The sequence below is a fragment of the Pieris rapae genome, chromosome 1 (genome assembly GCF_905147795.1).
Source record: "Pieris rapae chromosome 1, ilPieRapa1.1, whole genome shotgun sequence".
Taxonomy (NCBI): Eukaryota; Metazoa; Arthropoda; class Insecta; order Lepidoptera; family Pieridae; genus Pieris; species Pieris rapae.
In genome coordinates, this window is record NC_059509.1 from 7515220 (window position 1) to 7530097 (window position 14878).

At 32.7% G+C, this 14878-nt stretch overlaps 3 protein-coding genes across 7 annotated transcripts in view; 2 read left to right on the forward strand and 1 right to left on the reverse strand.

Annotated features, from left to right (window-relative positions):
* Positions 1-1467: 1467 nt before the first annotated feature.
* LOC111003908 lies at positions 1468-5145 on the forward strand. The gene is made up of 9 exons (XM_022274663.2): positions 1468-1576; positions 1669-1780; positions 2230-2373; positions 2624-2679; positions 2819-2908; positions 2974-3065; positions 3571-3856; positions 4308-4495; positions 4894-5145. The coding sequence occupies exons 1-9, from the start codon at positions 1468-1470 to the stop codon at positions 5116-5118; spliced, it is 1302 nt and encodes a 433-aa protein (XP_022130355.2). The 3' UTR covers positions 5119-5145.
* A 113-nt stretch (positions 5146-5258) lies between these two features.
* LOC111003853 (formin-2-like) lies at positions 5259-6823 on the reverse strand. The gene is made up of 3 exons (XM_022274577.2): positions 6706-6823; positions 6264-6416; positions 5259-6105 (listed from the first exon to the last, which is right to left on the reverse strand). The coding sequence occupies exons 1-3, from the start codon at positions 6709-6711 to the stop codon at positions 5389-5391; spliced, it is 876 nt and encodes a 291-aa protein (XP_022130269.2). The 5' UTR covers positions 6712-6823; the 3' UTR covers positions 5259-5388.
* Positions 6824-11239: 4416 nt separating this feature from the next.
* Positions 11240-14878, forward strand: part of LOC111003815 (cytosolic carboxypeptidase 1) — a 40374-nt gene continuing 36735 nt past the window's right edge. For all 5 annotated transcript variants that reach the window (XM_045634359.1, XM_022274521.2, XM_045634419.1 and 2 more), the window contains exons 1-2: positions 11240-11346; positions 12056-12190. In XM_045634359.1, the coding sequence (XP_045490315.1) occupies positions 12064-12190 (127 nt within the window). In that variant the 5' untranslated portion in view covers positions 11240-11346; positions 12056-12063. The remainder of the gene's footprint in view (positions 11347-12055; positions 12191-14878) is intronic.

A 14878-nucleotide genomic window follows, 5' to 3' on the forward strand; every position in this document is an offset into this window, starting at 1 on the left:
CTATGTGGTAGGTTGGCTTGAAACCCAGTCGAACTACCGGAGAAATAATTGCATATAAATACTATATACAAACTTCTATGTAACTTATAAAGGGAAACAATCATGTAGAAGTAGTTTAGATTATTATAATTAAAGTTCGTGGTTCTGTTTCATAAATAACATTCGAATTCGCTACGGGTTCTCAACTGGACAAATAATAATCAGGCACCTTGTTTTATAGCGACATTTAATACGTAAATATAATAATTAATGTAAATACATATTTCGTTCTTTATAATTTAATACCATTATTTGAGTTCGACACAGCAATAAATAATCTATAGATCATATTTTTACAATTCTGCTTTTAATTATCGAAACGGAGCAAACGGGCAGGAGGCTCAACTGATCTTAAATTGACACCCTCAATGCCCTAGGACACTCGAGTGCGTTGCCGGCCTTATATTAATAAATGTTGATCGATTGTCGTGTTGATTATTTCAACCTGGCATTTACCTAAATTATTCTGTCGTCTAAAAAGGATTCATATTATTAATTATATTACTTTAGCTACTTTTGACATCATACTAAGGGGTGTCGTCAATTTAAAGTAAATTAGAGGTTGGAAAGAAAGAGATACCTTCACCAAAATGAACGAGTGAATAAACTAAACAAAAGTGAAGTGAGTGAAAAAAAAAACTAAAGTGAACAATTAAATAAAAAATTTAAATCTACGACCAATCATTGTAAGGCCATTTCCTTTGTTATTATAATTTGTTTCACCTTATATACTGTATAGATAATTTATTTAGTATAAGCATAAAAAAGTCGTTAACTTTAATAAATCAATTTGTATTTTTTTTAAGCCCAGTTTAAATCTAAAGATTACACATTTTCATCAACTCTTGTCGTTTTTTAATTTTATTCCTTACTCGAGAACTAGCTATCGGAAATAAAATGTATTTAAAATATTATGTCCGCTATATGTTAGAGTAGTAGTCGCTATTTATTTTATTATTATGGGTTTTATTTTATTTCTAGCATTTTACCTACAAGTTTTTTGTATTGTAGCAAACCAGACTATTAAACAAATCTGAATTATTCCCGGTATTTCTTCAGATGACAATTGTAACTAAACAATCATTGTTGACAAATACTAACCTATGTTTTGTCCAGCAGTCTTATGAAATACGTAAGACGAAATGTTACGTTTTGCTCTCATAATAATTTGTTCGTATACCTTTGACATCTTTATGCATTACTTTTCATATAAGCAAAGCATGCATACATATATATATCGAAGCTTCGGCTTTCGGAATTTAAACATAAGAGAATTATTTCTCTATAGTAAAACTGCAATCTCATTGTAAAAGAGTTTCAACATATATTTCCTTGAATATTATATTTTTTTATTTCTAAACGCCTATTTTTTTAGAATAAGCAATCCTGTGTTTATACATTCCAGGCAATCTTCTGTCCATAAAATGCATGATACGAGACTTCTCGTCGTGCCAAGATGACTTCGGGTTGAAGCCCCCAGACGGCGTCCTTAAGGAACATACATTTCCATGGCTTGGATTTGTGCAGTACATTCACGGTAAGTATAAAACAATTGACAATTAAATAGACTACACAGAATAAGATACATTAATCAAACATTTATATTATTATTAAAATACATCTTTCCAGTTACAACAGGTCTGCCTCATCACAGTAAGGCACCGCGGGTTGTTCTTGTTCATAAGCAATTTGCTGTTGGGACTGCTACTGACATGCTGCACTTGCCAAAAAATTACAAACTGTAAGTTATTAAGTAACCAAATAAATACATATCTTAGGGTCTGTTTCACAATGTATGGATAAAGTACCAAATAGGTATGCAACACATAAATTATTCGAAAGATAAAAGTTCCAAATAAGATACTTCGCGTTTCATGACGAATAGGGCTATCTGACAGTCGTGAAACGAAAAAATACTGTTTATCCTACCAATAAGTAATAAATAGCTTATTTGGAACTTATCCGGACATTGTGAAACAGGCCCTTAGAATAGTATATTGAGTCGATACGACTAACGTTTTATTGCATACCACACTATACGACTACCACAATACCCAGAAACCAGTCAAGAACAAAATATGTTAGTGTGGCAGAAGGATAGGCTTTTCCGTCTTTAGAAATTAATTCGTTAATTTATGTGGGCTATATCTATCAATCTATGAAAAAGAACTTGTTTTGTTAATGTTACAGTGGAAATGTATTATTTGGTGACTACGTCCGAGATGAAGAAGAGTGTGGTCTAACATTGTCGCAAACTAAAATGGGTTCCGCCTGCCCTCGAGCTTATTTAGAAATACCGTTAATTGATATATCTCCACATCCTGAATATTCACGGTAAACTATTAAAACCTAATACAATATAACGACTCGAGTTACTTATTTGATATAAAAGTGTCATACCCTAAGTTGTATTATGCATGAACATAAATTTGTAAATGTATATTTATAGTATTGTCTTTTATTAACATAACTTTTACACATTTAAAGAAAAACACTTTTTTACGGATTATAGTTATGTATTATTGTATTATTACTATAATCCGTAAAAAAGTGTTTTTCTTTAAATGTATACTTATTTTCACAGGTTTGGTGTTGGAAACAGTCTCGCTATTGTAAAGCTTCTGAGGCCAATTAAATCTCGTAAATATTACTTGTTACTCTTTATTTTTTCTGATGTACCGTTATGTTTTACTTTTAATAACGACATTATATAATTCAATAACATCTTAATAATTATGATTAGATAATTACTTTTGTGTTGATTATACCTTCGTTTCAGATTATATGGTACCAATATGCCTTCCATCTATTGAGGAACGTGAAAGAAAACGTAAACATAAATATGTATTTATGGTTGATTACATAAGTTGTAAGTAACTTTTCGACGTTATTTCTCTGGATTGGCAGTGTTGTATTTATTTGTCAAACTTACAGCTGTACCAAGAGATTTTGATTCGGAAAAAATGGCAAAAAAGACCCTGAAATTTTACACGCATAAAGAGTGTAGGAAACAAAGAACGCGAAACGTAAGTTCTACTTTGATATTTTTAAAACTCAGCTAGAGGTGCGTTACGGTGAGCGGACGAGGTAAAGAGAGCTGGTGAAATACGAGGCACAAGACCGTACGCGATGGAGACTCACTGTGGACTGCCCCACCTAGGTGTTATAGGACATTAACTAACTAGAGGCGCGTATTAATTTAAGAGGGAATTGGTTTAGAACCGTCTTTCCGAAGCAACCGTCTCTCGCTGACCGCGATTGCTGAAAACTTCGTTCAATCTAGTTATGTAATTAATGTCATAAATTCTTGTTTTGCTTGAAATTTTTATATTCATCAAAGAACTATTTTTTATATAAATGTTTAGTACTTACATAAGCCCCGTTTAGCGTTAAACCCATCCACCCTTATACCCATCAATTGAGTGCTCAGTAATGTAACCTATATTACTGAGCACTATATCTATATTACTATAACTTAAAGGAGGTTTTATATATTAAGTACATATGTTTTTACTTGAGAAATAATTTTAGAATTTAGGTAGCGAGGGTGTGACGCACGTGCTTTGTACCTCTGGATGTGGTATTCGTCCTGGGGCCCCAATTGTAACTCATGCTACCGAAGGCACGGTACAATTAATGGGTGTGGCAGCTGGCAGTGCTCCATGTATCAGGCGGTCTATGAGAAACAGACTAAATAAAGAACCACCACTATATATAGATGTCTACCCTTATGTCAGCTGGATAATTAACTTCGTAACAGCTAGTATACTACCACGTCCATATCCAGAAAATTTTAAATTAGTTGACGGTGGTCCGAGTAAGTATGCTTACTTAAAACTCTTAATCCTAACAATAATAATGATAATAAGTAACTTAAAAAAATAAATAAATCAGTGGCGCTACAACCTCTTTAGGTCCTGGCCTTAGATTTCTGAATCTGTTTCACGATCATTTTTTAATCTATTAAGCAAGTAGGTGATCAGCCTCCAGTCCAGAGAGTCCAGACACACGTCGTCGACTTTTTGGGTCTAAGACATGTCGGTTTCCACACGATGTTTTCCTTCACCGTTCGAGCAAATGTTAAATGCGCAAATAAAAAGAAAGTCCATTGGTGCACAGCCCGGGATCGAACCTACGATCTCAGGTATCAAAGCAGCGTGCGACTGCATCAACACTGCTTCAATAAGTAACTTATTATAATTTAAAATTTGCTATTAATAATGATAAATTTAAGTAGCCTTCATAATGTAACATATATAAAATTTCAGCCTTTGGCATAAAGAGTCGATATTTAAGATCTAGGAAGCCACAAAAGTTTGGATGGAGAGCCAGGACCTATGTCTCTGGAAATAATTGTTTCAAAAGTTTAAAAAAACAGAGACAAGCTGCATTTTTCTATTCAGAAAGATTTGAAGTTAACGCAGATCCCCCTGGAAAATTGAATATTATTATGAAGGTATAAACTCTATCTTAGACAGACATTTCTATTGATACAAATATATTAGCTGAGTTTTCTTTGGTAGACTGAATATAAATGAGGAAGCATCCTTCCTTATTAAAATTAGTAGCGGAGGAGAAAGAGGACACGCCTAAAATTTTAGGCGCTTTGTAAAGGTTTACTCACTGGCTGGCTAGCCTGAAGCCCCAAGTGGCTGAGGTCGAGAAGTTGTATATGTATATTCTTAGTAGCCGAAATAATTGCATTACCGCGTTTCAGGATATGACGTCATCGGAATGCAATTATAGCCTCGAATGTCGTTTCTTGATTTGATTATTTTATTTATTAAAGTTTTTTGATTGTAACATATTTTTTTATAAATAATTAGATTATTATTACGTAAAGTTTGTTTTTAGGTGTCAGCAGGGATAGAATGTACTATAGTGTGCGCCCGTCTGATGCTACCAAACCGTCTCGTGACACCTGTGATTACTGGAGTTGGTGGATATAATATAACAATCACTTTCAATACACAGTGGTTTCCATATGTTTTTTATTTTGCTTTAGGTCTTAGCGGAAAGAACACCACATTTAATGACTACGTAAGATGGCTTCCGGAACGTAAGCCAGGTTTTTGGTGAGCTCTGAATAAAACCATGTATTTTATAAACTTTGTTTTATTGAATTAAAAAAGTAGAAAAAATACACATTATTTTTAAATTCTATAAATATTATGAACTATAAAGTAATTTTAACTTTCGACCTACATAAAACAACTTGATCGTGATAGATTGTAATCGCCTATAATAGAAGCATTACCAAATTCTACATCAGTATGACCAGAATACCTAAAATCTATTACATGTTTCATCGATTAACTCATTGTAAGGCACAATAACCTAACTTAACCTTTAAGCTGAATCTACGGCTATTGAATCCTCGTCACTTAGACTCTGGGTACCGGTAGCTGGTGAAGGAAAATTGAACTGGGAATCTGAAGGTTGACTCTGTGAAGGCGCTTGCGGATATGATGGGTTAGGTTGAAATAGCTGCGGCTGAGAGAATTGTGGAAATTGGAAAATTCCACTGGCGGACCCTGGATACTGAGGAATTTGCGGAATTTGTGGTATCTGGGGAATGTCTGGCGTTTGAGGACCTTGTGGTATTGGTGGTGGTTGGGGAATTTCAGGAACTCCTGGTATTTTAGGCGGTTGAGGTATTGGTGGGGGTTGTGGTATCTCTGGGCTTTGAATTTGAGGGTATGCAGGCATGTTTTTAGAATCATAGGATCCGGTGTTAATTGGTGTTTGGAATCCTTGAGAGGGGTCTGGCTGAATTTGTCCTCTTTGATCAGATGGGAATTCTGCTGAGTCAACGATTGCAGTATCTTCATCTCCAGCCGCATCCTGCGAGGGTGGTGCGGGCCCACTTTGAGGTGGTGGAGACGGAGCAACAGATATAGGCGGTCCTATGGGGCTTAGACCAGGATATAGTGGGTTAGCCCCTGGATAGTATGGGGGCGCTAAAACGGGTTGGAAAGAGATTCCGGGATACGTAGGGTATACTCCAAGCTGAGGTATTTGATATCCAACTTGCGGTTGATATCCGATAGTATATGATGGTTGCACCTAAAAAAAATATAAAAGAAACTATTGTATTTAAACACAAACAAGTTAAATCACAAGAAGGGTCCAAATTACATTAATAACGGATACACGAAATGCTTATAACATTCGAATACATATAATCTCACTTTTTAATTAACTTCTCAAAACTTAGTTCATACCGCATTAATGTATTGGCTTGTTGAATATGCAAATCCTTTAACTTGTGGTGGTATAATAGATCTGAACGAAGCAGGTAGTGGAATCGCCCCTGGCCACACAACTGCACCGCCGCTGACGCAGCATACCGTGGCCCAAAGTAGTAGCACAACTCCCTAAGAAAATGTAACAAACCAATTAAGATCTCTTCTTCTTAAGCAAGTAGCAGCCGAAAAACACTTTTCCAAACAAAAAGTGGTTTCGCACTTTTTCTGTAAGCTTGGAATTTTCATACAGAGACACAATATCACTTATTTTAATTGCACTCATAACAACTTTAAATAAAGATATTCTTAACGTTATAAAAACTATCCTTAAAAAACCTGTTTGAATGCACTCTATTTATAACTAGTCAGGTTCTATAAAAATGTACGGAGCAAGTGGCTTTTAGAAAAGTATTTGTACCTTCATCTCTGAGGCACTCGGAGATATATGTACTAGCTTTAATGATTGTGCTTATATACTCGCCAACACCCACCCGAAACGAAGAATGAAAATACCTAGATATGTCTTCACAATTATTTGTATTCAATATACTTGCATCTTGCATCACATTCTCTTTACGTATCAAGATTAACAACAAAAACAAAATAAATGGCTGGCCTATATAATTCACAACAGTAATGAATATTAATTGAATACGACTCTTATTATTACAGGTTAACTTCATTTATTTTTGCAATTGAATACAATATTAGGACGCTAAAAGTGTAATATATTATACAAAAGAAACAGTCTTCTTCAAAAAAATGTAATCCAATTATTAATTGTCCGAAATAAGTTTTCGTAAGAATTATATGAGTATAGTAGCGAGTAACGTATTTATTAAATATAAAAACACCTTTGATTGTTTCTGTATATTTTATCCTTTTCAATAAATAAATAATAGGTTTGCAAAAAATTTTGTTTTAGCATTTAAATTTGTCATTTCTAGTAATTTATAAATAGTTAGTAGCAAGTTTCACTAAATGCCACCCTTAAGTGTATGTAGTTCAGTCACCTAATAATTACTCAAAATAAGTTTACCATAAGTTAATTTCATCTGATGCTGTGAATCATCGTCAATAAGATTAATATAGCAACTAAATTGATTTAATTTAACTAGTGTCGTTAATTAAATAAATTCGCCATTTATGGAACAAACACCCAGTGATTTTAAGTCTATTTATTTTCCTTTTACGGCATCTTCCCCTACGGCTGGGAAGAAGAACTCTACTATTTTAGTCTTCCAAAGCATAACAATAGCTTTAGGAACGTTTGGGTGAAAAGGATGCGCCCCGCCGATATATGCGGAGTCCCATAAATTCTTAAAGTGCTGTAGGTACAAACGAAGAACTTTCAGCTGATCCATTTGAGCTGCTTGGGTAAATTTACCTGAAACAATTTTTATTAAATTGTACTGTTCCCTGTAGTGTATTAAAGATTTATGGTCTGTTCGGGGAGGTTAACGAATTTCGTGTTGCTTTTAATTGTAGGAAATGTTATTTTAATAATAAAATAAATCTTTAATCGTAGTATAAAACAAGTCGCTTCTTGCTTAGATCTTTTAAACTTATATGCATCTTATAGGCGAATCAAGTATCGTGGGCAACATCTAGGGATAAATATTCTATAAGAAACATTTATATAACATCATATTAAACTACTATACACAGGCTACAGAAAAAAAGCATAAATTCCATCCTTACGTGGCATAAAGGTAAATTAAGAATCAGTCTTATAAGCAGGATATTAAAATACTATTAACAGAATTTGTATGGAAGTATCTAATAGATTTTCTTACTGGAGCCGTCATCTGCATCTCTTCTAATACGAACAAGAGGTCCATGAGTTAAGATTTGTTTATTTGTAAGATCAAGGGATGTCAAAGTATTGATTGATTCATTCCATTCCTGAAACAAATCATATAGATATCAAATCTGGCATCATGTGTTTATTCAGTAAAAAATCTTCGAACAACATTCTCGACCAGATCTTTGGAAGTAAAGTATAAAAATGTAACTATCCAGATATTGTGTCTTGTATTCAATTTTATGAGAACCATAGTACAGGGCTTAATGTCTGTGTAAAAGTCAAAAGCAAACACACTTCTACGCCAGATAAAGTGTTTAGTCTAAAATGACAAATGCTCAATACAATAATGATTAAGGAAATAAAATTATAAAAGTATTACGAGGTTTGATCTCATTGTGTAACTCGAGATGATATCAATATTAAGTATAAGATCAATTTAAGAGTTCTGACCTTTACGTTTGTAGATCCCAAGGCGAAGGCGTCCACAGTGTGGTAACAATAAAATGTGATAAATGAAAATAATACTAGCTGTATCATTTTACACAACTTGTATTTAGTATGTACTAGTCTTAACGTAACTGGCAATGCTATTTTAAAAACGTACCATTTTATAAAACAATAAATCATAATTGTTTACTGTTTAGAATTATATTGTATGTTTATAATATTTTACGTTGTAAGATGGTATTTTGTAGAATTCTTATTTGTCGTATGATTAGCTGTGAAGATAAATTATCATAATGCTGTTAGATTCATAAACTTAAACTTTAAAATCGAAGTAAAAAAAATCGATTGTATTAAGTTAGATTTAAGTTAGTAAAGTCTTTTATAGTAGTTTAATGTGCGCCTTCGTCAGTAAACATTTTATGCCGTAGTTCGTGCGTATTTAAGTCACAAATGTATTTTTTTAACTTCCGTTCATAGCAATAGAAATTCCTCGAAGGTTTAGAAACCTAACCGGTATTATATTAAATTTAAAAAAGGCATACATTATTATACGAGTCAAGAACTAAGTGTTCAACAGATAGTAATTCCTTTTTACAATATTATGTTCACTGCATACGTGCCAATGAAACTATCCAGTATATGCCTCGAGGCAAGCTTCTTGACATTTGCTATTGACTTTCTTCAATTAATTGTGAGCAAGTATAGCAAGTGATCAAAGTAGCTATTTGACATTTATCTATGAAACGTGTTATTAAGTGCTACCTTCAAATAATATAAACACAATGATAATGTAGCAATTATCTAAGTCATCTTCATCATCAAGTTTATATTAATATTATTTAAATAAATGAAAATTACAAATTCAATTGTTTTATACATAAGTGTCCCAGAAAAGAGTGTTAAGCGATGGTCCGGAGATAAAGAATCTCTTGAGGAACCCGAATAGTTCTATGATTTTTTGTAGTTTAGAAGTTATTTTATTAGGTTTTGGGGAATTTCCGCTTTTTAGATTTTTGGGTGTATCTTTGAAAATAATGAAGATTATTTTTTTTAATACTTAGTTTAAGCCTATTTAATATAAAAAGATAATACCTACAAGTGCAAACATTTTATCGAAAAAATTATACATAAAATAGCATAAATTAAAAAAAACTCTGTGCTTTATAACAAAAAATAATTCTTTCCTCATTTTTCTTTAAAATTTGATAAACAATCACATCTATATAATCACACATATAAAATGAATCACTTAATCCTGGCAAATATAATTTTAAGAAAAAAAAACAAATGTCAATGTTTTACAATGACATTTAAAGTACAGGTTATAATATGAAATTCCAAAACTATTTTATTATCGGAAAAGAATGTTTAACGGGAAGTTAAATAACAGGAGTACTGAATAAATCGTATTTAGTAATGAATACGACATGTCAGGTAAATTTGTTTTTCTTTATCGTTTTAATGCCTTTCATACTAATCGGAATAATAAGTTCTTTTTGTATTAAAATCCTCACTTTATATTTTTAGAAAAGATTGAATACCCCCACAGCGATTCATGTACAGTATAGGGTAATAAAGAGAGCGAAGACAAAACATGCAATCACATGTAGTTAATTTAAATGAATATATTGAGAATATATTATATACGAGTATGCTTGTTAGATTAAGGGGGTGTTTCCCAATGTATGGATAAAGCAGCAAATAGCTATGCAACACATAAATTATTCGAAAGATAGAAGTTCCGAATAATATAATTATGAATAATGGCATTTCATGACGAATAGCGCTATCTGACAGTCGTGAAACGCAAAAATACTGTTTATCCTACCACTAAGTAATAAATAGCTTATATAAACAGGCCCTAATTAATTAAATATTTTAATATTGTATGAATATATAAATATATAGTGAAATTTATCATTAATTTTTTGCTGTTACAACGTCTCCCTAAATCCATAAAGACATCTCTTTTATTACACTACAATTAATAGGAAAAATTGTGTGTTTATGGGACACTTTAAATTCATCAATTTAAACTATTCTTAAACATTTTGCCAATTGTCATTTACCACGCACATTAGCATGTTGTCCAGCCGTCAGTAAAATTGGCAAATGACATTACCGATTGAACATTACAAAGCGCGGGAAAATAATAGGGTAGACTCAAGACACATAGTTGAGTCGGAATTTTTTATAACGATAGTGTTGGCTCATTTAATTTCGTAAATAGGAAAATATTCATCAAATTAAAATGATATTTTTTTGGTCGAATTAAAGCCACATTGAATGTGTGTTACAATTTTTCAGGACATGATTTCATCAACCGATTCATCGGCACAAACGCAAGAAGTAAAAAAAACTAAGAAAAAATGTAAGTAGACACTTTTAATTTGGTTCAAAAATTTTTAGATCTCTAGTAATTGTATATAGTTTAACCATGAGCTTGATAAAGTAATAAATCGGAAACGTAAAATCCGTCGGTCAATATTTGTATGGAAATTTGACAGCGCTTCAGATAGTTATGCGCAGACATTTCGATACAAAAATTAGACATTTTACGAAAGCGACGAATACCTTATCAAACCCAGAGTAGAACTACAGTATGCTGTTAGTATTTATTATTTTCAAGAGTGTTTGGCGTCGATGTCCGTCGCCCGCCCCCGCGATTCAGCAGTTTGAAATTTCAGTGACAGTCGGCCGCCAGCCGCCGAGGGGCGATGTTGTTACGGCCCCATACACAATACATTGTTTATTTACAATAAATCATTACAGTGACCAGGAAAACAACGCTACGCACTTACAAACGTCCGTCTCGTAATGTTAACCTCCACTACTGACGTTTTTTTCTGATACATTTACATACTCATGACACAGCAAATTTTTAAGAATATCACCCGAAATCATTAACCGCTTGTAGTACTACAGTTTATATTAATTTAGTGTCGATTATAACTACACCCAAAATCTTTCGCGAAATAAACTACGCTTGCACCTTTTTTTAATACGATAGTGATTAAACGACATACTTAAAATCGATTTATCCTTAATTTTATTTGTGCATGATGAATAATGCCTTCACGTGCAAGTTTATTGACTTATGACCTCTGCGACTGTGGCATTGCGTTTATATGGAATCATCTTCACATGTTTTCATCAATACAGGTGCTGTACTAAATTGCAACCTGTATACAATATTAATCTATACTACATTAGATAACAAAATTTATTTAATTTCAGATTAACCTTAAACCAATCTATAATAACTTCCAAAATTCGTTAGTTACATATGCAAGGTGATAAGCATAAAAAAGTAAGGCACATAAGCTGTAAAATTTTATACAAAATATCACACGAACTTCATAAATACTTATAGTGCCTACATCACTCCTTCCATCCTTTTATTCTATTCCGTCTCAATCTCAATTAATACCCATGGCTACTGATCTAAGTATCAGCAATGTATGAAGAAAATGTTTAATTATTTCAGGAAATAATTGTTCTTTGCATTTTACAGCATATCGTATGGCTGACGAGGCGACTTCGGACTGCTTGTTCGAGCGGCTCCGTCTGCACCAGCAGCGAGCCCCAGACTCCACTGAGGTGGCCAGGGCTATCACAGCTAGGATTAATTCCAGACTAACTTCTCACGGTATAGTAATAATTTGTTGATTTTAAGTAAGTCGTTTTTTAGCTTATGGTTTATAGACTACAGGTACACGGAGTCTTAGCATGACGTGCTAGGACCGAGATGGAAAAAAAATATTCTTCGTGAAGTTGGTCGAGTGGTGTCAGCGTGCGACTCTCGTCCTCGAGGTCGTAGGTTCGATCCCAGTGAACCAATTGACTTTCTATGTATCAAAAACTACCGACATGTCAGTAATCGACGACATGTGTCATACCCACTAATCGCCAACTTGGCGTGAAAATGCAAATGATCGAAGAAACGCATGAAATGCCGGCTAAGAACCATAAAGCTTTGGAAAGTGTTAGAAAATTGCAAAACTGTGTTCACTGGGCAAGTACAAAATCATATCCCGTATTTACGTGAGTGACACTATCATTGTAGAGAGCTATGCAAATAAAAATATATCACTCAATACACAGTTATACAGTATACATATCACAGTTAATTGTAAACTTAAACCATTCGCGAATCCACAAAAATTTTATTGCATAATCGATCCAGTCGTTAGAAAATGTATAATTACATTATACATTTTCTGTACTATTTGTCTCTGTACAATTTTATTAGGAAAATGCGAAATCCGATATAGAGTGAGCTTGAGCAAAAAATAATTATAATTAGCGCTTGCATTGGATTAACGACATTGTGTGACGTAGAAGTGAATTTACGTGAATCTAGAAGCATCGTCCGTTTAGATTACAATAGAGTGACCTCGACACAGCCGAACAGCTGAAACCAAATGGATATTGTACTCAAGACTTCGATTAAAAAATTGAATTCGTATTAATAGTTTCTCTATTATTGAACTTAATAATTTAACGTTAAATACATCTTAAGTTGGTGATTCTAAAGCCTCTGATCGTGCGAAGCCCGGGCACGCGAAAAAGATTTTTCTTTTTATGTACACAATTTAAAAAAAATTCTAAGACTGACCTCTATTATAATGTAAAATAACACCCGAAAATTGAAGGGTACCTTAAAAGGTATTTGTCGCCAACCAGGGATTTGCTTGCTTGGCTCCATAAATTTGAGATAGATATGATATACGGTATACGGACGGAATATGGTCATACGGAATGGAATATATAGGAAACGTATCATTTTTTTCTCTCTGTATATCAATAAAAAGTATTTTATTTTTTAGTTTTTAAGAAATTCAAATCTGTACTATGGTGTCAGGTCAGGTCATCAGGCACTAATATGAAAAGCCCTTAGTGTTTTTTGTGTTTTCTGTACTTTTAGTTTATTTATATATTTAAGCAATAATAAATAATGCAATAAACATTTGTCATAAATCTTATATATATTTATAATAAGAGGTTAGTAGGATGTTTGAAATTTAAATAAATACGAAATTTTGATATCACTAAGAACGGAAGTTGTTAAACCGCAAAATCTTATTAATAGCGTCAACCATTATGCAACGTATCATTGATTAATGCATATGATCTATATAAATTGTATTAGACCAATGATGTAGAAATAATAAATACTTTGACCTTTTTAACTAGTATAACGTTCCAGCTCGATGCTTACAGAAACAATAATTATTTTTAGTCGATAGGTATAGATAAACATACTTGCTTTAACAATGAATGAATTAAAACACATAAATGTTTCTGTGTCGTGCTCCATGCTGGGGGTTCAGAGACTTCTAAGTAATCACATTGCATTAATTATAAGGACCAACTCTAGTCATAAATACAAATTTCACTTTTTAACTGAGGTATATTTCGTCTCTTTCTGTCAAATGGTGTTTAAGCTCTGACGAAAAGAGACTTGAGTACTTAATAAAGGAAAAAATTATTAAACAATTCCTTGAAGTAAAGAAAGAATTATCGGTTTTGCATAGATCTTCGTTTCTCTGTGCGTTAATAAAACTGGTTGGTAACACCATGTACCACGGAATATTTGTAATGTGAGGACTAGCGTTAGATAGCTTATGTCACAATTATATTTCTGTCATAAATATAGTTTTATTATTATCAATATTATTACGTAAATCGTCTAATTAAACAAGTCTTCTATAAAATTTTTTAATGTAAAATCATAAAACTCATGTCTGGCTTAAAGCCAAACACTATTAATATACCGATTGCCATAGAATACGTTTATTGTAAAAACTACTGAAGAAATGTCTTCGTTTACGTTAAGATACAATGTAGGATCTAACGAATTGCGTGACTATCTGGTATTAAATGTGTGAAGTTTTGTGAGTGTTACGAAAGTTTTTCGGAATGACTTCATCAGCACATTTTTGGCAAAAGAAAAATGTTTGGTGGTTTCGTACTTCTAACCCGTATACCGCAAAACTTATGTTCCGGTTTTTCACGCAAACGATGTCTCGCATCTTTTTATGTTTAAATACTGATCAATTGTCTAATAACTAGAGGTTTCCTAACTTTTATTGAGATAAAAAATATCGTATTTTATCTAAATGAAAAACAATTTTTAAACCAAATATATACAATGTAAAGTACTATGATTTTTATGTACTACACTATCTAAGTAGTTTCCAGACTACGAACCCCTATATTCTTATCTTTTCAATCGTAACCGACTTTCTTATCTATCTGAAAAAAGAACTAAACAATTTATTTTTCACTAAACGTTTTCTGTTTTAGATTTCCTTTAATTTAAAAATAAATTACC